This window comes from Ctenocephalides felis, unplaced genomic scaffold, assembly GCF_003426905.1.
Source record: "Ctenocephalides felis isolate EL2017-DRISC unplaced genomic scaffold, ASM342690v1 CF-g0.4_SCAFFOLD_01604, whole genome shotgun sequence".
Taxonomy (NCBI): Eukaryota; Metazoa; Arthropoda; class Insecta; order Siphonaptera; family Pulicidae; genus Ctenocephalides; species Ctenocephalides felis.
Window position 1 is genome coordinate 16,142,580 of NW_020537758.1, and position 27,855 is coordinate 16,170,434.

The 27,855-nt window shown below is 29.2% G+C and overlaps 3 protein-coding genes across 6 annotated transcripts; 1 reads left to right on the plus strand and 2 right to left on the minus strand.

Moving 5' to 3' along the window:
• Positions 1–428: 428 nt before the first annotated feature.
• LOC113372209 (coiled-coil and C2 domain-containing protein 1-like) lies at positions 429–4,891 on the minus strand. 3 transcript variants are annotated; one of them, XM_026612526.1, is made up of 13 exons: positions 4,757–4,891; positions 4,198–4,420; positions 3,653–4,066; positions 2,791–3,078; positions 2,475–2,680; positions 2,306–2,395; positions 2,059–2,241; positions 1,796–1,998; positions 1,509–1,724; positions 1,266–1,443; positions 1,055–1,206; positions 797–887; positions 429–730 (listed from the first exon to the last, which is right to left on the minus strand). In XM_026612526.1, exons 1-13 carry the CDS (start codon positions 4,811–4,813, stop codon positions 611–613), a joined length of 2,421 nt encoding a protein of 806 aa, XP_026468311.1. In that variant the 5' UTR covers positions 4,814–4,891; the 3' UTR covers positions 429–610. The 3 variants fall into 3 exon arrangements, with proteins under 3 accessions (XP_026468311.1, XP_026468310.1, XP_026468312.1); XM_026612525.1 differs by having other exon boundaries at positions 797–911; XM_026612527.1 differs by lacking the exon at positions 4,757–4,891 and adding an exon at positions 4,563–4,699 and having other exon boundaries at positions 797–911.
• A 1,460-nt stretch (positions 4,892–6,351) lies between these two features.
• On the plus strand, positions 6,352–10,055 carry LOC113373416 (spermine oxidase-like). Its single transcript, XM_026613714.1, has 4 exons — positions 6,352–6,479; positions 6,711–8,015; positions 8,675–8,944; positions 9,056–10,055. The coding sequence occupies exons 1-4, from the start codon at positions 6,352–6,354 to the stop codon at positions 10,053–10,055; spliced, it is 2,703 nt and encodes a 900-aa protein (XP_026469499.1).
• Positions 10,056–10,693: 638 nt separating this feature from the next.
• Positions 10,694–22,894, minus strand: LOC113372212 (aromatic-L-amino-acid decarboxylase-like). Of its 2 annotated transcripts, none has more exons than XM_026612533.1 (5): positions 22,886–22,894; positions 17,310–17,392; positions 12,822–13,056; positions 11,639–11,888; positions 10,694–11,565 (listed from the first exon to the last, which is right to left on the minus strand). In XM_026612533.1, exons 2-5 carry the CDS (start codon positions 17,387–17,389, stop codon positions 10,694–10,696), a joined length of 1,437 nt encoding a protein of 478 aa, XP_026468318.1. In that variant the 5' UTR covers positions 17,390–17,392; positions 22,886–22,894. The 2 variants fall into 2 exon arrangements, with proteins under 2 accessions (XP_026468318.1, XP_026468317.1); XM_026612532.1 differs by lacking the exon at positions 22,886–22,894 and adding an exon at positions 18,653–18,775.
• Positions 22,895–27,855: the final 4,961 nt, after the last annotated feature.

The following is a 27,855-nucleotide window of genomic DNA, read 5'->3' on the forward strand; positions in this document are numbered from 1 at the left end:
TTCTAATCATTACTATTAATTTAAGTCCAACCTTGGCACTACATATTTCTCTATTTACTCAAAAATGCAGAATTTAAAGGATTAGTTATCTAATAACTATTGAGAAGCTAAATGCTATGAAATAAAAAAATATATTTTTATATTTTATAACTCTATTTACTCATTTAGGAATTTAGAAAGCAGAGTGTATCAAACATTATTATATAGTATATATGAATAATTTAAAAATCACTTTAATTCAGCAAGATAAAAGACTTTTAATTGAATTTTTCTAATTATAATTCTTAATATATAAATTTGTATGAACTCCCTCAGCAACAATGAAAAATTTCTATAAATTATACATTATATATTATTTCAATAAATATCAACAATTTTTGTAATTATAAAAGTTTAATATTACCAACACAGTTAAATTTTTTGCCCTTTTCATAATATTATACAAGTTATCTTATGATATACATTCCAAAGCAAAAATGATAAATTACAAATTTATTTATTCTAATAAAATATAAGGCAAAATCCAATCACAAATTTAAAAACATGAATTCATTAGAAGACACATATCCTTTATATAAAATATAGTTTCATAAAAAGCTGAGTATATAAATTAATGATCAATAATTAACCATTTTTCAGTAAGCTTTTCTACTTGTTTTGTAAGCATGGGGTTGCGTACTCGAAGTTTTACTTCCAATTTGCCTCCAGTTGGCTTTCTACCATCAAAAACCTAAACAGATTATAATAATAATTATAATAATACATTGAATATTTTTGTATGTTTATTATAACTCACTTGAAATGAATCATGAAGCACACATTTAGTCTCTAACGGTTGTAATTTAACATTGACAGTCCCAATTACTGCATCGCTTCTGAAGAAACCACTGAAACAACACCAGCAACTAGACCTAATTTTTGAATATAGTAAGAGCAACTTGATTCAAGCAAATTGGAAGAATAATGTGCAAAAAATAACCAAACTGTGGTCAATAAAAATAAATTTAAAGTTAAGTATTTATTCCAATTTACTTAAATTGCAACAACAACTTACCGTTTTGCATAAATATCTAATTTAAGATTATGCCTTTTAAAAACCCTTAAACAATGCCTGCTGGTTCTTTGCATGGGTATTGTATAAGTTGCACCATAATCAGGATTATTTGTATCCTTCACTAGAGATGTATATTCAACAAATGGACTATCCTAAAATTGAAACAATTAAATATAAATAAATTAAAATAAAAATAATAAATATATCTCACCTGTGGAAATGGGAATTCTATTTTAACATAAGTGTCTACTTCCTTAGGATTTGGAACCGTATAATTATAACCTTTGACGATTGTAACTTCAAGATCATTATCACCCAGTTCTGTGCAGCACTGGACTACATTAAAACTTTTTGTTTCATAATGAAATTGTGGAGCTGGTAAATTTTTTCTGCATTTAAATTAATTGTTAGAACAATATATAAATATTAATTGATAAATACATCTAATAACAACCTTTGAGATAACCTAATTACATCTAAATCTTTTGTAACAGATAATGCCAGTTGTTCAAATCTATTTGTACCAGCAACGTCTCCCATAGCTTTATGGTGATCTCTGGTACTGAGACATAATTTTAATTGTCTTGATAATTGTTCCTCTAATCGAGCCAATATATCTGAACCATCATTTTCTCCTTCTGTGCAATCGTTTTCATTAACAAATGCAAAGCTAAAATATGATAATAAAATATGATGAAATAAAATATTATTTGTGCAAAAAATATGTAATCATCAAGATACCTATCTTCCAACTGACTTCTTGCTGAATTTGGTATTGGTAATGTTTTCATATCGACTGGTAATCCCCCCAAGGCTGCTTGGATCAAAGGATCAAATCCTTTGGCTGTTCTTAATAATTCTTTTGCTTGTGCTATTTCACCTTTTTGCTTGGCAGCAAGTGCTGCTTGTTTAAACTCTTTTTGCCTCGCAATTAAAAGTTGAGCCTTTAAAAAGATAATATTTTAATTCCATCATATATTGAAGGTAAAGATTATTTATTATACTTGTTTCTCAGTATGTGAAGTTGTAGTTTGATTTCCGCTTTTCCTTGCTGGAGGTTTAGGAGAGATTTTTGGCTTGGTTTCTTCTTCTTGGCTTTCACTTGTACTTGGAACTGGTGGTGCAGGTTTAGGCTCCGGTCTAGGAGAAATAGAAGATGCTGGAGCGCTTGGAGCGGTTGCACCACCCTAATTAAAAAATTAAATTCAAACATTGTTTTCTTTTTAATATAGTATTGTGCAATGAACTTACTGTTGGATTAATTGGTATGGGAGCATAACCGGGTGGTGTTGGCAATTCATCAACAGGTATTGGTTTACCAGCCTTGTGTAGTTTTATAGCCTAATAAATATTTTTTTATAAAAACTTGATTAAACTCCATACACATACATATGTATTATATAAAATAAATGTTACATACTTGTTCAAATTGCTTTACAATTCTTCCCATACGTCTTGCCTTACTAGAATTGTTATCTTGCGTTGCAGCATTCATTTGAGCTTTGTATACTTCTAGTCGCTGTTCTAAAGCTTCTAATACTGATGAAGCTTTTATAAGCACTTCTTCTACTTCAGGTTCTTCTTCAGCAGGTGATGGCTCTTGAGAAGCTATCGGGACTGGGCTAACTTAAATAGAAAATGTACACACAATAAATTACACAAAAAAATTGTATACCAAAATGAAGATATATTTTTAGCCATCAGTATATTTATGTTTAAATTATCATTACACTTACTTGGATCTGCAGATTTTTGTGTAAGATTGTCCTCCTTTGGAGGAGACGGTACATCAGAACCTGGTGGTCCAGGCATATTTCTCAGATCAACAACTTCTCCGTTCGTCAAAGCATTTATGACCAAATCAAATTGTTTCACAATTTTTATGTATTTCAAAGCTGTCTGTGAATCACCACTTCTCTTAGCTTCCAATGCAGCCATTTTATATTCATTCTTTCTTGTGGTCAATAATTCAATTTTTGGATCTGTTTCTGGTTCTACTTTGGTAGGTTCTGTTGGAGATAACTCTAAAAATATGAAAAATCAAACTTTGATCAGGACTTATAACATATAACAATATAGAGTATTAATTAATTTTTGTTTATGTAATGAAAGTAAATTGAATAACAACAATTTTTTATATTGCATATCTATATTTGTTAAATATTAAGCCATATAATTGACAATACTAATTATTACAAAATTATCAATTAAAAATCTTTAATACATGTATAAAAGCAAATGCATAATACTCATATTTAAAATAGAAATCATTCATTTCCAAAATATACTATTTATCATTATTTATAAAAAAATCATAAATTGATATAAAATAAATTACATATATTAGAAAATTATTTAACAATATATATATTTTAAAATTTTAACTGTAATAAAAAATTTAGGGTATGCAAAAATATACTTGGTAATTCCGATTTGCAATCATTTGAAGAAAAATATGTTAGCCTTTCTTTTTTCAAGTCATGTTAAATTAATCAGTCAAGCGTGCATATAAGATTTTTACAATCTTAACTAAATATTCTACTTTAAGGCAATTTTCTTGTAATAAATCTTTCATCCAAAATTTTTACTCGGTCTCACCATTAGTTGCAGGAGTTTCTTCAGGCGCAGGAGGTTCTTCAGTTGCTGGAGGTTCTTCCTGAGGAGCAGCATTTTCTGCTGGAGCTGGTTTTTCAGGCCTGGCACCTGTACTTACTTCAGGTGGAATGTCCTCAGGGTTAATACTTTTTCCAGCACGAGCTTGTTTTAAAAGGTCGTTTATAGTTTTAATGCCACGATTAAAACGTCTTGCTCTGCTGGTTTCATTTGCACCCTTAGCTATGGCTTCAGCTTTTTTATACATTTCCAAACGCGCTTCTAGAAGACTAACCATAGCTGTACTTGGATCTGAAGTGGGTATTATAGGAGTAGTATTTTCTGGTTCTTCTTGTACACCTTCATCTTCTCCAGTAATCTCTGATAATTCATTCAACAATGCAGGGTCATCATCATCACCTGTAGAATTAATAAAACTTGATGAAATGAAATGAATGAAATTAATAAAAATTTGACCAAAAAACAATACTATGTATATTGATGATATTAATGTATATTATTTGAATACAAGATATATTAATGAGTTATACCTGATAATTCTTCATCAGAGCCAATATCTTTCATACTTTCTGCAATCATTGCATCAAGATCAACAGCCATAGGATCTGGTTTTGGTTTTGGTTTACGTTTTGGCTTAGGATTTGAACCAGCTGTTATTGCAGCTAACTCCGCTTCAAGATCATCATCATTTTCATCATCATCACTTCCTGCGTCATCGTCCAAATTAGGATCCGGTATATCAAAAAGTCCATACTAAAATATAAAGAAATTCAATAAAGAATAGAATGAAATATAATCTTGTTAGACATAGTGTTACAAAAAAAAATGATTAATAAACGTTCACAGAAACTTGATATAAAAAATTTATGGCATAAAACGAAATTTAAAGTTTTACTTGTTTAAATTCCATTGGATATCTTGGTTTATCGTCGCACTTGTATTAAAATTTATTCTTTGAAAAGATTGGCTATTGCGCATCATCATTTTAAATGAATTAATTGGTTTTAATAGGCTAATTGTCTTATAGCTTACATTAAGCTGTTGTTAAAATAAAATAGCTTTTGCATTTTGTCTATTTTTAAAACTTACTTGTGCCAAACCTTTTCCATTTCTCCGTTTAGGAGTTTCTTTTTTTCTTCCAAACATTTATAAAACAATCTTTAAAATATTTATTATCTTAAGACAAATAAAGAGCAAAAATGTCAAAATTTTGACAGTTCTAAGCACATTACTCATCAGCAGGGTGCCAACCTGCAACTGAAAGAAATGAAACTCAAGAATAAACCGTTACTTTTGAAATATGAAGCAGAGTATGAAAAGCAGTAACAAATCGAATTTTAAAATTATAGCTTCTAATTTGTTCTAATTAATCAATGTTATATTAGATAATTCATTCCAAATTTATATTGAATATACAACTTCTTAAATACAATTTTTAAATACTTTATTTCAAACTTATTTTATTCAAAGTTTGTGAGAAAATAACATGTTAAATTTTATATATCTACTTAATATTTATTTATTCTATTTATTTATCTACTTAATATTTATTAGGCTTTAGCTAATACACATTCAAATTTATCATTAAATATATATATATATATATATATAATATATATAATATAATATAATATGTACAGTTCAAACACAATTAATCATAATTAAATTAAATTAATTTAATTTTTTTTATTTATTCGTTCATTTTCTAATTACATTTAGAATTCAATAATGTTTGCTAAGCTAGAGTGATAAATATATTTATATTTATTTTTATATTTATATTTATATCTATGTTTACATTTACATTTCTATTTCTTTTTCTATTTATATTTAATTTATATTTATATTATATTTATATTTTATATTTATATTTATATTTTATTTATATTTATATTTATATTTATATTTATATTTATATTTATATTTATATTTATATTTATATTTATATTTATATTTATATTTATATTTATATGTATTTATATTTATATTTATATTATTATTATTATTATTGTGAAATTTATTTGCAAATCCTTTTTGACATTCAATCTTTCAAAATATTTATTTTGATCTAGTTATCTTTGAACAGAAACTTGCAATAATTCCATTTTAAAATGCCAAAATACACTTCATAGTCAAAATCTACAAAAAGATTCTAAAATTTGTATTTTTCATGAGCGTTCTATTTAAATCCAAGTATTTCGGAACCCTAAAATCAAATTTTATACGATTTACTCAAAATACCAAGTCACGTCTCAAACTACATTGTTTTATTCCGAAACAAAAACAAACATTGTATTTCATAAGTCCGCCAAAATGTACTAAATTTTTCTTTCATGGTTTAAAAATTCTAAGTTATTTGAACAAAATACCAAAAAAATATAATGATCGGGTTTACCAGGAAACTGTTTCGATTTCGTATTAAACGGTTCATGAGGTACGTCAAACATATTTGCTAATGAAATTTATATAATGTCACATAAAGGCGTTTCGTGAAATTTTACAGGCTGATCAGTACATCTAGTTTTGCTTTTTCGGAAAAATGTGTAAAATCGCCTGCAGGATCTCAGAAACAAGACAAGAAGTCTTCATGCCCTGGTAAATCAGATCTTGCCAATGTGAATAAGTGCAGAGAACCAGCGGCAAAGCAGCCGGATAATCTAGAAGAATGTATGATTGAAGCGTGTATGGTGGACGTCTGCAAGAAGCAGCCGAAAATTGTAATTGTTGGAGCAGGAGTAGCTGGTCTATCGGCGGCACAGAGACTCGTACAATGTGGCCTAAAAGATTTCAAAGTCTTGGAAGCCACAGATAGGTAAAACTTTATAATATACTTAACCATCAATAATATAATCATATATGATCATATCATTAACGTTAACCAAGGCGCTGAAAAATAAAATATTCAATCATCTTTCAAACAAGTTTGTTTAGCGTTTTATGTTAGTAATTATTTATCTTTAAATAAATTAAGTAAATTTTTAAAAAATATTAAATTGATTTTCTCCCACTTCTTATACTTTATATCTAATATGTTTTTCACCAGACCTGGTGGCAGAATTCACTCCTGCTGGTTGGGTGATGTGGTCGCGGAAATGGGTGCTCAATGGATAGAAGGCGGCAGTATAGCAAATCCAATCTTTAATTTGGCGTCGCAAGAAGGTTTGCTCCAGCATCCATTATCCAGGCCTGATCCAAGCCGCGGTCTATTCTGCACAAGCGACGGACGCGCTGTAGACTTGACCACCAGTATCACGGCCTATCACGCTTATCAAAATATCGAAAGACAAGCAAGCGCTTTGTTCATGGCATGCGGACGTCCACATGGATCATTGCTCAATTTCGTCGATCTACGTATCCAGCAGGAACTTCATCATTTCCCGATAGAATCGCGTTACGATGCCGCTCGTGTTATGTATGGTCTGAGCAATGCATCAAGAGGCAGATTCGGCGCCGATTTGTCAGACGTAAGCGCCGATCAATATGGAAGTTATATAGACATTCCTGGAGGACGTATACGTGTTCCCCTTGGTTACGTAGGTGTTTTAGCGCCACTTTTACGTGCCTTGCCCGACTGTGCGGTTAGATATTGCAAACCTGTAAGTTGTATTCGTTGGGGAGCCGTATCTGATTCAGGTCCTCGAGCCGTTGTCAAATGCTGTGACGGCGAAGAACATCCAGCAGATTATGTTATTGTCACGATATCTTTAGGATGTCTCAAGCAACACTCAAGCCAACTGTTTTGTCCAGCTTTACCTGCTGAAAAAATGGCAGCCATAAAGCGCTTAGGTTACGGAAGCGTAAATAAAATATATCTAGAATACGCCAAACCATTTTGGGTATGGCACGAGGGAGAACTCCGTTTTGCATGGAGCGCTGAAGAATTGTCAGACAGAACTGACTGGGGTAAGAGTCTTTGTTCTATTGAAGAATGTCCTAACAGTAGGCATGTTTTATGCGCTGTTGTCGCCGGTCCCGAAGCAGCTAAAATGGAACTAGCGTCTGACGACGACGTCGCTGCAGTTATAACAAGAGTCTTGCGACAATTCACAGGTGACCCAAGTTTACCTTACCCTAAATCTATTTTGAGATCTCGCTGGAGTACAGATACCCATTTCTGCGGCGCCCATAGTTTTATGGCAATGGATTCTACAGTGGCTCATCAGTGTGACTTAGGTGCACCTTTGCCAGGCCCTTGCGATCCTATACCACCTATATTATTATTTGCTGGCGAAGCAACCAGCCCAGGACATTTTGCAACAGTACACGGAGCTCGATTAAGTGGCATAAGAGAAGCAGAACGCATAATTCAGTTAACTAGAAAATTTGGAGGACCACCAACAAGTAAAGCGTGATTTGGAATAAAAGATAGAAATTTATGAGTCGACTTGCTGTTATATTTTTATTTATACAATAGAAAACTCTTGCAATTGCAAATGATCTGTTGCAAATATCGTTCAGTTATCTTGGTGGACGAATATTTTCTTGTAGTATAACTTTTGTGCAATAAATCTAATGTGATATTTAAATAAATGTTTCATTCTTCTGTTCTAAATAATATAAGTAATCTTATAATATAATAAAAGTATGTGTTTAAGAAAAGAGAAGATTCATTTGTAAAGCAGTTGATAAATCGACTGTGTGAATAAATTATAGTTATATTAACAGCATTAAATAATTTGTTACTTTCAAAATTTTCAATATAGAGATACACAGAATAAATATCGTGGGAGCGCATTCACTTAAAAACAAATGAAAATTAATTTTTTGAATATTTTATATAATTTATATTTTTTATATTAAATTTTTATTGTAATAATGCAATTTTATAATGTTTCCATTTAAGTTAAAATCAATTGTAAATTCCGCTTCAAGAATTATAAGGTAATACAGATATCTTTCAAATATACATCACTCATATGTCAGAGCGAAATATTTGATTGAAATATTCATTTCCATTTCAAAACGATATTATAAATTCGTAATATCAATCTAACATTCATATTATAGAGATTCGACATCTAGACTTTTCCGCACAACGCCTGCCAATTGTGATAATCAGTTACCAAAAGAAAAATTGAATTGCCCCATATTAACATTGGCGTCACTAACTGCAAAGCGCGAAAATTCAGAAAACCAAGCACAAGTATGTCCCATCGAAGTTTGCAAAGAACAGCCCAAAATTATTATTATTGGTGCCGGGATTGCTGGCTTGTCGTCGGCCAAAAGACTCACTCAAATTGGATTTCGAAATATCACAGTACTAGAGGCAACAGATAGGTTTGGCCCTATTTAGATAATAATATTTACTAGTTTAGAATATTTCATCTACTAACTATTTGAATTGCTGTTCATGCATAACTTCAAAAATTTATTGCTTTTAATTTTCAGACCAGGAGGGCGTGTAGACTCCAGATGGTTTGGAGACATCTTTGCTGATTTGGGAGCTCCTTGGACTGAAGATTTAGATGTAATACCACCTTCTGAAATTAAAACAAGTGAAGAAGCTGTAAAGAAAATTACAGAATCGAAACCTCAGCCAATTGAATCGGACACCATCCCATCTGGATATGTTGGTGGAGTTACACCTTTGTTACAAGGTTTACCTAAAGGTTCTGTTTGCTATAAAAAGCCTGTAGAAACAATAACATGGAATAATGATGGAGCCCGAAGGGCATTAGTAAAATGCGTCGATGGGGAGGAGATTTTAGCAGATTTTGTAATTGTTACTATGTCGTTGGGATACCTTAAAAGAAACGCACACAAGTTTTTCAAACCAGCTTTAACATTCGAAAAAATGCAAGCAATTCAAGACCTAGGTTACGACATAGTAGAAAAAGTGTTTATGGAATACGAAACTCCTTTAAAAGATTGGCATAAAGCCGATGACTTATGCTACTTTTGGGATTCTGATGAACTTGCTTCGGAAAAAGATTGGGCAAAAGGCATTCGATTAATTGAAAAATGCGATAATTCCCAGCATGTTATTCATGCAGTTGTATCAGGTCCGGATGCTACCTTAATGAACACAGCTGCGGATAACGAAGTTGCTTTAGTAATAACTCGAATTTTGAAACAAGTTTCTTCGAACCCTAGCGTACCTTTACCGAAAAATATATTACGTTCGAGATGGAGTAATAATCAGTATTTTTGTGGAGCGCACAGTTACATGGAAAAAAATTCAAAGATCACACATCCCATATATTTAGCAGATTCTTTGCCACCACACAATCAATCAATACCACCAGTATTATTATTTGCTGGTGAAGCAACAAGTCCTGGTCATTTTGGATCTGTACAAGGCGCACGAATTAGTGGCATTCGAGAAGCAGAGCGAATTGGACACTTGACTAAAAAATTATCAGAAAGTTTAAAACACGATAAGAAATAATATACAGATGTTTATATACCTTTTACCGTCAAATTCAATATTTTGTAGATCGATTTGGAACAATTTTTATATTTATATAAAGTCATTTAATATACGTGAATTGTACCCGAAAAATTGTGTAAGAATAAAATAACTAATAACAAAATCTTTGATCATATTATTTTCAACATGTTTATTTTTGACACATAATTTCGACTTAATTTTATAATATTTTACTTTATATATATTCTTTTATATTTGGCTTAACAATTTTTATACAGGCATATGACATGCTTGATCCCATCTTGGTATAGTACATAACAGTTTCAACATTAAATATTTGAATACGATTGTCTCACGTTTAACAACTGACTTATCACAAACACACATAATACAAAATTTATATTAAATAAAATTAACTAACTAATAAATACATTTTTATAGAAATGCTCAGTTAAATGTCATGGAAATGGATAAAATGTATAGAATTAATTCTGAAATAATACTAAAATCGGTACGAAATTAAAATTTTCATAAGAAGCTATTATTATGAATATGCAAATAAATACTATATGGATAAAGGAGTATTTACAAATTATAATTTGTACAGGATTTTCAATAACTTTGATACATCGTTATTAACAACTATGAACTAATATTTACTTGTTTTCTTGGGCCAAAATCTCATCTGCAGTGGCACTGATCTCTTTCCAGCTGTCTTCCATATCGCTCATTTCGCTATATCTCGAACAGACAGCCATTCTTAAGAAATAAATATCATCAATTTTAGACGGTACCAAATGAATACGACCTCTACCATTGATACGTTTCAGAAGCTTTTCGTTTATTTCATTCGATCCTTTTAATCGAAAGCATACCAAGCCCATCAAAACCTCTGCGACAATTTCAAAACGATCGTCAGCTAAACAGAGTTGTTCAAAACCTTTCGCGAGAGCTATGTGTTTTCTGATAAAATTTTGCAAATTTAGAACTCCATATAACCGCAAAACAAACCACAATTTTAAAGCCCTGAATCTTCTTCCAAGAGGTATTTGCCAATGCCTATAATCCGGTGCTGAACCTTGTTGGTCGTGCTTCAGATATAAAGGATCGACGTTAAAAGCGTTGACCACCCAATTCGGATCTTTCAACCACATAGCCGAACAATCGAAATTTACCAACATCCATTTATGTGGGTTGAAATTGAAGGAATCTGCACAATCTATACCCTTCATCAGATATCTGAACTCTGGACAAATGAATGAAGAACCTGCGTAAGCAGCATCTACGTGTAACCATACACCTAAATCGTTGCAAACTGGCCCTATTTCATCCAGACGGTCGAAGGCGCATGAATTTGTTGTACCCAATGTGGCTACGACATAAAATGGAATTAAACCATTTTTGCGATCTTCCTTGATCGCCTCTTCAACAGTTTTTCCACGCAATTTGAATTTTTCGTCGGATTCTAGGAGGCGCAATTTAACGCCGCCTAGGAGCCCTGCTCGTTCTACAGAGGAATGCGCTTGTTCTGAAAAAAAAAATTATCATTAATTAGGCTGCGCAACTTATTACAAAATATCATATTTATTTTCTATTATTACTTGAACAGTATCCGACAAGTTTGGAAATAATAGTTGCCTCATCCCACTCAGGATGTTCCTCTTTAATTTTTCTCATCATTTTGGCCTTTGCTCCAAGTAAAGCAACCAAAGTGGCTTCGCTGGCGGTACCTTGAATGACACCACCGCCCTTTCCACCTGAACAAGCAAGGAAATCAGGTGGCAAATCCAGCATTTTTCCCAGCCAATCCATCATTAAAACTTCAAGCTCTGTGCAAGCTGGACTCGCGATCTAATAAATTTATAATTACGGGCGACATAAATTAACGTTATTGCTGACCAAAAATTTTAAAATTCACGATGATTTCTGTTAGAAAATTTAATATTTGTTAAATTTTGGTTTTCAATAATTACTTATGCCCCAATATTCATTAAAACTTCTACAACTATTTCAATGTAGCTAAGAATAATAATCCGCATGCAATAAATTAGGTGTAAATTAACGTGTCCATTCACCAAGATCAGAAAGACCTTCTGGAGATATTGTAATATGTTTGCACAATGCGCAATCAGTTACAGTTATTGTGTAATGAACAACTATGACTAGTCATTTATCTGGTAAATAAACAGTTTGCAATAAAATATAAGTTTAAAACGAAAGTGAAATTACTGCGAGACATTTTTGAAAGCAATAATAAATTATTTACATATAAAATTATATATAATACATAAAATATATGTGGAGCATTATTTTTATCCTTTGGGGGCGTACATTAATCACGTGATCGATTTTTTAACGATTTTTGGAACCTCCCCCTCTCTTGGTGATACGGTGATATTCAATATTAACCCCCCTCCCCACCAAACATTACGTGTATTTTAGTTACAAGAAAAAATGGTAAAATTTTTGAGTTTTTTTTTTAAATGTTTGCATTTTTTCAATGAATTCAGGTAGAAAATAAATACTCGTGATATATCACTAACCCTCCCCTCCCTCCTCCGCGTGATATTTCGTGATTTTTAGTCAAACTCTCCCTCCCCCAAGTCTCATGTGATTAATAGACTTGAATTTCTTTTAATAAATTAAATCATTTTTTGTAACATTTTTTAAAATTTATTTTGTATGACTAAACATACCTTCTATACCAAATTTTATGAGTAGCTCATAACCAAATGTTACAAAAATGATTTTTTACACCATTTTCATATTTTGTCTGTCACTTACCCATGTGAATCCAATGCAAGCAATGGCACCACTTAAAATATCTGCAACAATGGCAGGATAAGAATTAGCTGTTGGAAAATAAGCATGAAATCTAGGAGAATGCCAATGTGTTACTCCTGGCATAATAACTCGTTCAATATCGGCCATGACATCCTGCCATTTTTCTGGTTCTTCAGGAGCACTTTCTGGCAGGAGAGGCCTCATGTACCCTGGTTCGACAGTCGGCAGAACACGCCTATAAATAAAATTCCGAAATAAAAAATATTGTAAGAAAAATGAATAATGAATTAAGAAGTATGTGCATTAAATTAAAACAATATTTTTATATATTTAATCCAATGAAATAAATATTCATTCACAGTTCACATTCACATCACATTCAGTTAGCACAAAATAATAAATATCATTAATCTCCAGCAAAAAATCATATATCTGACTATATAAAATTGGTAAGAATGTTTCAGTATCAAACAAAACTATCAAATCTTTGTTTATTTAAACAAATCTTGAATATAATTTAAATAAATTTACTAAATTTACGTTATGCTGTAGTCTAGACTAAGTGACAATTTATAAGCATTTGAAGTAAAACTAAAAAGAATTTCTTTAAACAGACGTATATGAGTATAGTTTTTATTTTAACGATAATATATTTTTATTGAATCCAGTTTTTATGCAAGAGAAAACAATTATTATCGCTGGATGTAATTTATTGATTTTTTTCAATAATCTGATAAAGTTTGATTTGTTTTGCAAAATACAAATGCACAAGTAAACTGGCATTTTAAATTTTTTTTGTTAAATTCAATATTTGTTCGGCTGTCTATTTTAACAAATTTTATAAAATACCCTTGAATATATATAGGTAAATAACGTTTTGAAGGTTTCTGAACATTTTGGCATAACTCAGAAAAAATGGATGTGTGTGTGTGTGTTTTGTATGTCCGCATTTTTTTGTCCACGTTCGTTTTTGGTTCAAAAAACATTCGATTCCTATTGATAGGGAGATGTGCTGATTAGTTTTTGGCAGAGACAGGTTCAGCCGTTACGGAGATAAGGAGCAAAGAGTGCTGAAAATAGAAATCGAGTTTTTGCGAGAACGGAGTATCCGATTTGAATGATCTAAAAAACATTCAATTTGTAATGATTGGGAGAAGATGTGATTAGATTTTGGCAAAGGCAGGCCCAGCCATTTCGGAGATACAGAGCTAAATGTGCAAAAAATGGCAGTTTTTGAGAGAACTAAGCGTCCGATTTGAATGATTCAAAAAACTTTCTGCTTAAAAATTCTGGCTTTCTGCACAACTTTGCAATTCAGTTTATATAATTCTTATAAATAAACAATGCTACAGTATTTATAATAATCTATTTAAAAACATTTAATATTACTCGAACATTTTATTACGGTACGGGAAGTTCGAGCAATTTGCCTTAAGGCACAAAGCCATGCACCCCACTAGTTGATTACTATGATCTAGTTCCAAGTCTTATTAAATCATGTTATTCTGTACATCGATGGCTAAATTTTCGATTATCGATTAAAATAGTGATTAAACAACGGGAATCTATAATCTATTTCAAAGGCGATGTGAAGAAATAAGAATTTCATCAAGAAATCCGGTTTAGTAAAAGTACTCCCAAGGTTGACGCGAATAAATGTGCCAATGAACGCTTTCGTTATTACAGCTCCAGAAAGCGACAGGTGATAATCGAGATATATATGTATACATAATATACACAAATAACGGTATTATGAAATTTTAGATCTGATTAAATTCGACAAAAACACGAAGAAAAAAAAAATAGAAAAAAAAAAAGAAATGTCATTGAGTATATTTCATCGGCACCTACTCTTAAATTCAGAAACACATTGGAGATGCATTAGAGTACGTTCTCACCAAATAAAAATATTAAAAAATATGATAGAATAAATGTTGTCTCTACCTTAGTACAAAAGCTAAAATGAATATAATTAATCACTTTTGTCTATATACTTTATAGATCGAGATTTTGTTTGCTCCTCAGTTGCATTCTATTTTTGCTACAAAATAAATCTCTTGTTAAAAATGAAAAGAAGTTAGTAGTGTTCCCTTTTAAATAATTGTCATGTAAGATACTTTCTTGGAAAAAAATGAGATTTTATTTAAGACCATAAGTATTGTTTAAATGGGTATTTTGCATGCAAGTATACGAAAAATATGCGTTTTAATATGAATGACTAAAAATAAAATATCCTGATTAGTGTATTTTGTGTTCCTTCACAATCAGTGAAGCAAGCAAGATTTAAATTTTACATTTTGGAATAATTTTATAAATAGACAATTTGCGTTCATGTATATCATTTTTTATTATGGTTACTTCAGAATTCAACGCCCTGATTTGTTAATTTTATTGAGGTGACCATACGCCCCAGTTTGGCCTGGAGAGCCCTAGATTTTCACCTTATTGTGTCCCCGGTTTTTCTAAATGTAATATTTTTCCCGAATTTAGATCTTTACCCCGGGGCTTGTTGAAAATTAATATGTAAATTACCAAAATTTATGAAAACAAATGAACAAGTGCTATTTTTTTTTCAAATTAATTATGAAGAAAGTGAAATAGAATTTTACACAAGGCTCAAGAGCGAAAAGTGTAGGATCTACTACATATAATCGAATAATAAAGATCTTACTAAAAGTTCGCAATTCTGATTTAAAAAAAACCTATAAAAACTGTTTTTATTGTATCCTTAAATAGCATTTGTTAGTTTTACAACACTCCTAATGCCTATAAAACCCTGTCCCGGTTTTGACCGCAAAAAAATATGGTCACCTTAATTTTATGCCCTTTCCGTTGTAATAAAGATCAGTACAATCAAATTACCTCAAATTTCTTCATACAACATTTATATTCAACATTGAAATAAAGGTGATTGACATTAATTTGTATTATTAAATCCACAATTCATGTACAAAAGGTAGATATTGCATCGTTTCGACTTGTCTTTTACGGTCTGTCTGCGTTAACCTTCCTATGAACAATTACCCAATAAAAGTTTCACGATAACTTTAATTGATCATCGAAGCCACAAAGACCCGACGGAAATTAAAATCCGGCGTTTCTGTCAGGAAAATCCGATCAGACCGCTTTAAGATCGACGTCAGATGAACTCAGGGAACCAGGGAATTCCCTCGACAGATTATTAGTAAATGAATCAGATCAATAAGAAGACATTTATAATAATAATATTTTTATCATTTGTGGATCTGCCTAAGCCTTGACTCAAAAATCACTCTTTGGGGTGATTTCCAAACATTTATTTTGAAATGATATTAGCTATATTATAATTTATCATAATAGCTTATAAAAATAGTAAAAAATCATTTATGGATCTGCCTTAGCCTTAATTAGAAAATTACTCACTGAGATGATTTCTGACCATTTTTTTAAAAATAGTATATGCTTTATTTTAATTTATCACTTTAGCTGATAAAATTGTATTAATAATAATTGTATTAATATTTTGATTTATGGATCTGCCTCAGCCTTAATTAGAAAATTACTCACTGAGATGATTTCTGAACATTTTTTAAAAAATAATATATGCTTTATTTTAATTTATCTCATTAGCTGATAAAATTGTATTAATAATAATTGTATTAATGTTTTGATTGATATTTATAATATCCCTAAAAATTAATTTGTTATACTCCTACTTATTAATTACAAAAAATCTTCGAGTCGTTGCTAACAATAAGTAAAACATTTCAATATTGCTAAATTGTTCATAAAATAATTAAAGTAATTTAATCACAATTAATTAATTTACTGGAAAAGTTTGTGAATTTAAATATGAATATAATTATTAAAAATACAATTGCACATTATACATAAATAAAAGTTTAAGACTAATTTAAATGAAAACTAGTTTATATACTCATAAATAAATAGAATTTTTAAATTATAAATAAATACATAATATAATATAATATAATATAATATATTTAAGTGATTATTTATAACGTAGAAATAAAATTGTTATATGAATGTATAAAAACATGTACAAAAAATGTATTAATTTAAAGTTTTAATTTTTAGTCTTTTTTTGTGTGCAATTGTATTTTATGACTTTGATATGATATCTTATGACATTAATACCACTTCAATAAATCAGGTAATTGAGAATAAATTACTTCAATTATGTTAGAAACAATTAAACAGAAGAATCCTACAAAATGCCAAAATATTACATGTTTGTAAAAATGAAATAAAAAGAAAAATTCCATGATGTAAAGGCCATCAATTATTAATATATTTGCATTGAATAAAAATATATTTAATTCAAAAAAATCTGATATTGATTGTATGATTAGATATTATATAACACCAAATTAATTAAATATATTATTCAAGGATTTTTTTTTCTATTTTAGTATTTCCATATTTGTTCCAAAAATATCAATAATAATTATTCAGATTTAAAGAATAAGTTAGATTACTATAACTTACCTATCTCTGATATTTTCAAGATATCCAGCAACATAATCAATCATCTCCTTAGCAAAATCCTTAAATTCTGGTGCCTCCATATTCTGAAAAAAAAAATTAATAATATAAAAATTGCTAATTCAAACTAATATATAACAGTTATTCAGAGTAATAATAATATAAAAATTGCATTTGAGTACTATAAAAGTTTTCAGATAACTCAAACTAAAATACAAAAAGTTACTCATAAAATCCGGTTCAATCAAGTATCTGAATAATTTTTAATTTATTATCGATTTGTATTTAATTGATATTTCAATGCAGAAATGTGCAATTTACATTTATTGAGATAATTGACCTTCGCATACAAGATTTTGTTATCAGTTTTACTTGTTGAATGATGAAAGATTTATAATTTAGTTAATAAAATTAACTAAATTATAAATATAAAGATTGAATAGTTAGAATTTATAAATTTAGTAAATGTGTTACTTGAAAAATTGAACAAAATCAAAATCAAATGTGGAATAATACTTTAGATTAATTTAGAAGTAAGTTTTGCAATAAGTCTCTATATTTAATCTAAATCTCTATACTTAATATTTTTAAATAATACAACTATTATAATTTGATCAAAAGTGGAATAATACTTTAATGTCAATTGGAAATATTTTTTGCAATAAATCTCTATATTTAACCGTTAACTAATACAATTATTATAATTTGGTTGAGTAAATGTTTTGTGCGCTATAAAAGGCCTTTGTAAAAGAAATTTCCAGGTAAAAAATACAAACTAAAACTTGACTATAATGTAATGATGATAATATATAATTTGTAAATTTTAAAAATTATTTAATTTGTAAAGTTTCTAAATAACTCACATAAATCGAGCTACTGTAGACTGTACATATATCATATTTGAAAAATTTAACTTTTAATAAATTATTATTATTATTTAATTTATATGAAAAAAATGTAAGTTTCTATATAATTAAATAATTATTTTAAAATGAATACCATTGTTTTAGTAACAATATCTAATTGGTTTAGGCATATCAATGAAATAAAATTGCACATTTATATATTTTCTCTTTTGTTTGAATTAATCAATTAAACATCTTTAAAAGCATTTCAATTGGATTAAAAATTTAAAAAAAAATCTGTTCACATACACACACACACACACATACTTTTTCCAAATTTGGTCTCATTCGATTCAGAATGACTTGAAACGTCGAGAAAACATAAAATTAGCGAATCGGATTTTTTTATGAAAACATAAACTTCTCATTCGGGAAGTTAAAAATTTATTGGATAAAACCTTAATTAGATTTGTAAAAAAATTAATAAAAATTTATACTCACTGGTTATTTAGTTTTTTCCTTGCACCACACTGAACACAAAATTATCACTAATTTTCTTCTATATAGATTTTCCCAAAATAGTCCTCGATGATTTTCCACACCGACACACCGACGATAACCGCAGGGTACTACTGGAAGCACTTCTCTAAGAGAGCACGCTTATAACGCACACCTACTACTCGATAAAATCAAAAAGTCGTAGCCCCACTCCGAAACAATGGGGGCACAAGCCGAATAGAGACAGAGTTGGGGCTCATTTCGATCAAAATTAATAGAAAGATGAAATTTTTGCATTCGGAATTAAAAATAAAACAAATTTACAAGCGAACTGGAGGTGCATGGCATCGTCGTGGCTTAAGGTAAAATGCATACCAAAACTTTGCAAAAATAGATTTTTTAGAATTTTGAAAGTTTTGAAAAAAAAAATAGTTTTTTGAACTCTAAAATAACTATTAATAAATATCTATCAACTTGATGTAGATGTCTAATGACCATTTTTGACCGTCAAATGCCACTTTTTAATTTACCGTAATGTAAGTTATAGTAATCGCAAAAAAATCGAAAATGAAAATTCTTATATATCTTTACGTTTCAAAGGTTTCTGAACATATTAGCATACCATAGAAAAAATGGATGTATGTGTGTGTATGCGTGTGTGTGTGTGTGTGTGCAGATACAAATTTTCGTCGACGATTTCGAGAACAGGGATCAACCGATTTGAATATTTCAAAAAACATTCGATTCGTATTGATGAGGAGACGTGCTGATTAGTTTTTGGCGAAGGCAGGTCTAGCCGTTCCGAAGATACGGAGCAAAAAGTGCCGAAAACGGTAACTCAGTTTTTAAGAGAACGGAGCGTCCGATTTTAATAATTCAAAAAACATTTTACTTGTATTGACAAGATGAAGAACTGATTAAATTTTTGGGAAGGCAGGTCCAGCGGTTATGGACTCTCAATAAAAATAAGTTAAAAAAATGTCATTTGACGGTCAAAAATGTTTATTGGACTTTATATGTATATAAAATTATCAGATATTTTATAGAGATTTTAATAATGTGTACACATTTTGTGTAAATTTCTTTGGGTTCCGTACCAAGATTTTTAACGGTGCGGGAAGTTCCAGCAATTTGGCTTAAGGCACTATGCTATGCACCCCACTAGTTTACTTTCCTTACTGGGTCTCCGAAACTGCTAGACCTGCCGTCCCGAAAATTTCATCAGTTCTTCATTTTGTCAAATGTTTTTTGAATCATTCAAATCGGACGCTCCGTTATCTCAAAAAATGAATGATTATTTTTTGCACTTTTTGCCCCGTATCTCCAAAACTGCTAGATCTACCTTTGCCAAAAACTAATCAGTACGTTCCGCCATCAATAGGACTCAAATTTTTTGATTTATTCAAACCGGTTCAGAAAATCGTCGACAAAACATTGCATCCGAACACACACATTCATTTTTATCTAAGGCATATCAAAATGTTCAAAAACCTTTGAAATGTAAAGATATATAAAAATTTTCATTTTCCATTTTTTTTTTTGCGATTACTACAACTTACCCAACAGTACATTTTTGCAAATTTTTCCACCAGATCGACTACTAAAAATACGCATAGAGCCGCTGCAACCGACGTCAAAATTTCTATGAATCACAAAACCGAGCATCGACGGGGTTTTCTCAAATCATTTGTGAATTCGTATTAATAACAAATTAGTGAAGTAAACAAATCAGTTTTTTGCTTAAAAATCAACGAAAAACTTCAGTTTCAACGAAGCCCCTTGGGATATTTGAAAAGTTGTATAAATCTTCCATTCGCCAAAATAAAAATGAACTATTCTTGAGAATTTGATAATTTTTAGTCAGTGTTATATATTGTTTTAATATATGACTCTAAAAAAATAAAAATATATGAAATAATATTCATTATTTGATTCAGTTTGTGGCATTTGGTCTTAAAATCAAAATATTTTATAAGTGTTATTAGCGTAGTATGTGTTATGTGTATATTTGACGAAAAGTCAAAGTTTATCTTGAATTATTTGGATCGCTTCGTATTTGAATATTATGATGTTCTTTACTAGAATACATCTCCTTCATAGTCGAAAATATAAAGATTATGCATTATTTTTTTTAAATATTTCCACGTGTTTAATATTGGCTACATAAGAAGAAAATAAAATAAATTAGTAAATCTTGCATCTAAACCGCATGAAAGTAATATGTAAAAAAATATAATTTTCATACAATAGTTGCATAATTGAATTAACCTTGCAGAAAGCGTGTTTAATGCAATAAATTTTATGAATAATTGTAAACCACACCACATATAATAGTCACGATATATGATGCAATGCGTTCACGATACTTTAATTAAAATCGTTTTAGATTTATAAAGTGTCAATAATAAATTTTAGAAGAAAACTCACATGTGGAAGCATAAACAGAGGTATATATTTATTCAAGTTTAATCATAAATAAATTTGCCAATTACTAATTCAAAATTCTTATAGATTCCGTCTTCATTAAGAAACTGAGTAATTATTAATTTAAATTATTATTAAGAAAAGTTTAAAATAATGTTTATAGAAATAAGTATGTTCCACTCGGACGATTTGTGCGCTATCAGGAAAATTAGTAAAAAAATGAGTAGAGAACAGAAAATTTTGTTCCAGGCTTAGTTTTTTTTCGGTGCTTATGCAATATGACCCCAAAATTTTTAAGATTGACTTAAAGATATCGATGGTAGGATTAATATTAATTGTTATACATGATTGAATAGCGGTCTCGATCGGATTAGATTAGCTTATAATAAAATCGTCCTTGACCAGTGGCCTCAAGCTGCGTTGCAACATTCAATAGAATAATGTTCTAACTTGTACAATAGTAAGAAGAAACTCTTTGTAATAAGGCACCAAATATAATTAAATTAACTTTAACTCAAAAAAAAACAATATCGCCATTCTGATCCATTACAAATAAAGTCATCAATGTGGAGCTCACAACATTTTGTGAGTAAATGGTGATATTCCATGAAGTGTAAGATATATCAAGATTTGAAGAAATCTTTCAATTATTTATTAAGTACAGATAGAGCACCATTTCCCCGGCTATAGCTTATAACGATTGCTTGCATAACATAATATGATGATAATATATCCGACCATCATTTTGTAATCGATCTGACGAATCTTTTATGATAAATCTGACGAAGAGCAATTAAATAACTATTATACATGATATAAAGGGAGCAGGGACATCATGCATAAAATGATGTGAACATATTTATACGGCTTTTGAGTGGCCACGACCGGCATGAAGTGCTTAAGCCAGGATTTGCCTGTCACTGGCACGAATTTGCCTTCCTTTGTTCTCCAGACTATAGGGTGTAAAATGAATTATAACGAAATTTTGGGTAAATTCACGATAAAAGATACATTCAGTAGAAAAGAAAGTTGATATGTGGACAATTAAAAATTAAATATAGCTAAAATATAATTAGCGAGGGCGGTGCAACCGTGGACACCTTGGATAAATTGCACATTCAGGGGATAAAATTAAAAAGAACGCCTTGGACCAATTTATTAAACTGTAACAAGCGTTCTTTTCATGTTGGTGTATTCAATAAAGAAAGTATATTCTAAGTTAGCACCTATACAAATATTTTAAGTTGCATTTACCTTTTGCATAAATTTCATATAGCAAATATGACGCACTTACACGACGTTAACGGGGATCCCATACGCTAAATCAAAATGCATTAAATAGCTAGTTTCACACAAATATGGAATGTAGTTTTATCATTAGATCTAAAGTTATTGACCTGTATTATATCTGAACTAAAATAAAACGGATTTGTAATAGGACAATTTTTTTTATATTTATAATTGGATTCTTTTGTTCGGCGTCGAGACCTATTGAATGTTGATTTTCAGTCAATCGTCGAAATAAAAGAAAACAAATAAAATTATTTATACGTTTCGACACAGTTGTGTGTCATCATTCAGCAACCCCTTTTGAATTTTTTTTACAGTATCTAAAAGAATTTTTACTAAGTTTAAAAGAAAATTAAATTTAAAATAAATTATAGATTAAAAGATGAAATGACAAGTAAAATGCTGAATGATGACACACAACCGTGTCGAAACGTAAATAAATATTTTATTATTTATTTGTTTTCTTTTATTTCGACGATTGGCTGAAAATCAACATTCAAGAATATTTATAATTGTTATCACTATCTTTATATGCAGATTGAATTACCATTACTTAAACGTTATTAATTTGTTATTAATACTTGAAGAAAGAAAAATTTTGAAAAATCAGAAAATTAACTGTCGATTATACTGATCAAGAAGATTTTATTCCGAGTGTCTGCATGATGATAATCAAACCAACAATATGAAATATGTATTAATACCCACCAAAAATTATATATAAAATAAAAATAAAAATAACGCTAAAGATAAAGATAAAATTATATATGAGCATTAACAATTGTATTAGCTCTTACTATGACGATTTCATTTTTCGTACCCCAGTTTATTAATTAGAACTACTCTTTATATATAGTATATAAAGGTAACAATAATTTAAACGTTAACAGTTAGGTTAGAATAATTTTCCTACCTCATGTTTAAATGCAAAAGCTTCTATCGAAGTAGTTAGAGCTCTACCTACATTTTGCTACGCAAGGATATATATTTCATTTATGTGAAAGGTTTTCGCGTTTATCCGTAAAGTGGACTATATTCGTTTCTATATAAAAATCATATATATATATATAAATAAATATAAATATATATATATATATATATATAAATATATATAAGTAAAAACATACATGTATATGCATATAAATACATACATGCAGATATTTATCTGCTAACTTCTTTCTTCTGCATTTTAATTATAATCATTTTGATGAAAATAACTTTTCTGAGTAATTTTGTTTTCTTCTTCAAACTTTATCTTTTAATAATTGTGTTTTACTTTATACTTCACATTTTAATATCTTTTTTCTCTGTTCAAAAAATAATAAAAATTGAGAGAAATAGCTGTGCAATTTCTCGCTTTTAATGAGGCATCCATCCAAATAAATTGAATAAAAATTTAATTTCATTTTAAAATTAGGTTTGTCTTACTTTATAATATTTCGATTGATTACTTTAGGAAAATTTTCATAAATTTTGTAGTTTTATGCATTGAAGAAAAATGAAATTAGGACTCGGAACGTATGAAAGTCAATTTTTCTTTAGAAACATGATTTAATTATTTTTATGGATGTCTATCTCGATGTTGATTCAAAAAGCATGTTTGAGATATAGAGTTTAAAGATATAAGATATATTGATTTTCATAAAACTCTTGTAATTTTTATTATAAACATCAGCGATACTTTTTGCATTCACGTAAATTCTAAAAATTGCACATATATAAACCAATTATGAAACAAACAATAAAAATTTTATGACAGAGTAATAGCACAATTAAAATCCAAACTTTCGAATAATGATAGAAGTTGCGTGCCAAACACACTTTCAAAAAATAGTAATACATATGGTCGATAAACTAAAAAATTACTTATGTTGACCAACAGATATCGTATTTATTAATAAGATACATGTACAACAGTGTCACAAAAAAAATTCCGAGACACCCTGTCCAACTCGTAGAAGCTTTCATCCGTGATTCATGAACACTTAAAGTCGTGAATCTCATCGACCAACAGATATTAAAATTTAGAATAGAAACTAAATAATAAATAGTAATTTAATAAATCTCATTTATAATGGTGTCAGAAAATAATTTCGAGCCACCCTGTCTAAAACTCGTAGAAGCTTTCATCTGTGATTCATGAACACTTGAAGTCGTGAATCTTATTGACCAACAGGTATTGCAATTTAGATAAGAAAATAAATATTAATTATAAATTTAATAAATTTCATTTACAATGGTGTCACGAAATAATTTCGAGACACCCTGTCCAACTTGTAGAAGCTTTCATCTGTAATTCATGAACATTTAAAGTCGTGAATCTCATTGACCAACAGGTTGCAATTTAGAATAGAAAATAAATAAAATAGGAATTTAATAAATATCATTTACAATTCCGAGACACCCTGTCAAAAACTCGTAGAAGCTTTCATCTGTGATTCATGAACACTTAAATACGTGAATCTCATTGACCAACAAGTATTGCAATTTAGAATAGAAAATAAATAATAAATAGTAATTTGATAAATATCATTTACAATTCCGAGCCACCCTGTCAAAAACTCGTAGAAGCTTTCATTCATCAGTCGTGAATCTGATTGACCAACAGGTTGCAATTTAGAATAGAAAATAAATACAAAATAGGAATTTAATAAATATCATTTACAATTCCGAGCCACCCTGTCAAAAACTCGTAGAAGCTTTCATCTGTGATTCATGAACACTTAAATACGTGAATCTCATTGACCAACAAGTATTGCAATTTAGAATAGAAAATAAATAATAAATAGTAATTTGATAAATATCATTTACAATTCCGAGCCACCCTGTCAAAAACTCGTAGAAGCTTTCATTCATCAGTCGTGAATCTGATTGACCAACAGGTTGCAATTTAGAATAGAAAATAAATACAAAATAGGAATTTAATAAATATCATTTACAATTCCGAGCCACCCTGTCAAAAACTCGTAGAAGCTTTCATCTGTGATTCATGAACACTTAAAGTCGTGAATCTCGCCATCTCACCCCATCGACTTATTCATTTGAAATGACGTACCAGAATGACTGCGTAGCCGGACGTTCAGCCACTACACAAAAGAACCATTACGCTTGTTAGTATAAAGCAAAAGCTTAGTCTATATACGTAGAACACTTAGAAACACCAGGAAATCCAGAAACGAAAACTGATATTAAATTTATTATTATATTTAATATACTGACAATTATAAATTCCCCAAATTTACTACATGTCCTTAACTGGACAGTTGTAAATAAAATAGAAAATAAAAAAATTAAAAAATTATTTGGTATTAGATTTTATTAGAAGACAAAATATATTTCTATTAATAACATGAATAGTGTATTTATCATATTTTAATTTTTATTGAACCGATTTTGAAACTTCAAAAACTGTCCAAAATGTGCTTAAGTTAGGATAGTAGTAATTTCTCGCTTTTAAGGAGGCATCAATATCCAAATAAATTGAATTAAAAATTAATTTAGTTTTAAAATGTTTAACATTAGGTTTGCCTTACTTTATATTACTTCTGTAGATTATTTTATAAAAATTTTGATGAATATTGCAGTTTGAAGCATCAAAAAAAAGTTTAGAAACATGATTTAGTTCAAGATATAAGATAGATTAATTTATTATTATATTTACTGACAATTGAAAATTCCCCAAATTTACTAAATGTCCTTAACTGGACAGTTGTAAATAAAATAGAGAAAAAAATATTTGGTATTAGATTTTATTAAAAGAGAAAATATTTTAATTAATAACTTGAATAGTTTATCATTTTTTAATTTTTTATTGAACCGATTTTGGAACTTCAAAAACTGTTCAAAATGTGCTTAAGTTAGGATAGTTTTTGATAAAGAACGCCAGAGTCTTTTCTTCCCAATTAATTGTCTAAAAGAAAAATCTTATGATAATTTTACTGAAACTTGGTATGATATAATGCCTGGTTTTGAAAAAAAATATTATGAGTTTTCACAAAGTGGTTTAATTTAAAAATTCAATAACGTTTACAATAATGAGTCGTGTCGTTATAATTTTATACGTCCCCAAATCTCGATTCGTATTGATTACATATTATTGTTACAATTATTTACAAATTTGGATTTTTTGGCACCTTGTCTTAATGCAAATTGCATGTACAAATTGAGCACTGTTATGTACTTTATTTTTGAAAAGAAAATCAAATAAAAACTATAGAGCATCAATAGATTTTTAGATTCTTAGATGTTCCAACATATTTTTAAAGGTAATTATTAATTAATTAATATATATATATATATATATATATATATATATATATATATTATTGAACTACTTGCAGAAAGAAATCTGAAGAAAAGCAAAACAATTTTAGCAAACTTTGCAAAAGTTTTAAAGCACGTACCATCCCCATATTTTCTCAAACTTTAAATGTAATATTATTCCCGAAACACTGATTTTTATTCAGGAAACCAATACAATTTTTAGACCAATTCTATTTGTGAAATATTAGGTAACTATTATGATTTTGAATTAAAAATAACTAAAATGAACCAAAACTCAATGTGGTTAAAAAACAAATATTTTCTAAACACATATCATATACTTGTATTCTACTAGTAATAAAGAAAATTATTATTAATTATCGATTAATAAAAAAAATAATCTAGATTAAAAATCTAATTCAAAGGTGTCGATAATTAATTCGTACTTTTTGTTTCATCATCAAAATCGATATCTATTATTTATTGATCATCGCATTTTTCAAACATTTTTGTTACTTCACAAGGAAATGTTTGTAACAAATTGTTCAGATAGATGCAAAATGATGAAAAGTTATGAAAAGAATTATTTTTCAATAGAAAAGTTGAATAAACGCTGATTGCGAAGAAATGGGGAGCATGGGAGCATTATACAAGACACTTGTTGCGTAGAACTCTGTTGCTATAGGAACGACATGAATCTCTTAACTTGATTTAGTTAGTAGTGAATTGCATTATCTTCGGATCTATATATATATATATATATATATATATATATATATATATATATATAATATACATTTTCTATAGGAGTAATTAATCTTGGCAATATTGATATAGATACAGGAAACTACATTCAGTATAATATAATATCTATAATCCTTGATGCTCTTGACTTAAGAGCAATGAATGGTATTTAATATTTTAATAATAATATTTTGGAACTTTTCTATTTTGGAAATATACTTTAACAAAAGATCTCAGATATATAATACATATATTTATTAACTTCTCGGATTATTACGCTTTCGCCCAGAAAATACAAGTTGATAATTTAATGGTTTCTCGAGGTTTCAAGCCATTCTGTAAAATTTGGCACCAATATTTTTAACACTATGTGTGTTTGCATAAACGTTGACGAACAGTCAAATTTTGGCTCACATACACCCACAGATTTTGTTCCATTTTTTGTCTTTAAAAAATTCAGAACTACTTGAAACGTCGAGGAAACA